Consider the following 869-nt stretch of genomic DNA (forward strand, 5'->3'; position numbering starts at 1 on the left):
CACACACACACACACACACACACACACACACACAGTCTAGTTAAACAATCCCTAAAACTGTTCTAAACACAATTCAGGTGATCCATAAAAAAATCACACCTCTGCTTTGACTCTGACCTGAGACAACACAGTGATATTTACAGGATTTCTCCAGTGTGTTTTATTGTAGGATGAGCGGACAGAGACAAAGGCTCAACTAGCGCTACATTACATATGTATATAAAACACTGTACGGGGGTTACGCGGCTCTTTAGGAACGCTACAGCATAAATCCGGCTGTAACCAGCGGGTAATAACGAAACGATGAAGTTGACGAGACGCGTGAGAAAGGCGTTAGTTGTGTGGCAGCGGACGGACTCACCTCGAGCACCGCGCACAGCGTCAGCAGCACCGCCGCTCCACGGCGCTTCACTCGCTCCTGCATTTCTGCACCGAGTGAACAAATGCTGTCAGGACGGAGCTTTCATCACATCAGAAGCATGAGCACGCTGGAGGCTCGGTGTGTGTGTGTGTGTGTGTGTCGGTGAGGAGAGAACAGCTCGATCCGCGCTCGCGCAACACTGAATGAAAGGATTTCCACTGGTGCAAAACAGCAGCACGCGTTATTAGCGCACAAACAGCTCAAGGCTTCGGTCTCATCCTCCCAAATCAAAAACTAGGGCTTTACTAGAACAACCGAGCGCTTATTACAGTTACTATTGATATTGTTCATATTGATTTACAAAGTAGGCTAATGTTACCTGGACATAAAACATACAATGAAAGCAAAACGAGTGAACTGAAGCGTTTGAATGTCACTGCATCATAACAAAAATAAGAAATCAAATGGCATTTATTTCTATCCCATCGAATCATACTTAAAACAATGT

At 45.5% G+C, this 869-nt stretch overlaps 1 protein-coding gene across 2 annotated transcripts in view; it reads right to left on the bottom strand.

The window, feature by feature from the left end:
- The window catches only part of vopp1b (VOPP1 WW domain binding protein b), a 40,448-nt gene extending 39,813 nt beyond the window's left edge, over positions 1–635 (bottom strand). For both annotated transcript variants that reach the window (XM_016492875.1, XM_016492876.1), the window contains exon 1: positions 362–635. In XM_016492875.1, coding sequence (XP_016348361.1) covers positions 362–424 — 63 coding nt within the window. In that variant the 5' untranslated portion in view covers positions 425–635. The remainder of the gene's footprint in view (positions 1–361) is intronic.
- Positions 636–869: the final 234 nt, after the last annotated feature.

The sequence above is a fragment of the Sinocyclocheilus anshuiensis genome, unplaced genomic scaffold, assembly GCF_001515605.1.
Source record: "Sinocyclocheilus anshuiensis isolate Anshui unplaced genomic scaffold, SAMN03320099.WGS_v1.1 scaffold987, whole genome shotgun sequence".
NCBI lineage: Eukaryota > Metazoa > Chordata > Actinopteri > Cypriniformes > Cyprinidae > Sinocyclocheilus > Sinocyclocheilus anshuiensis.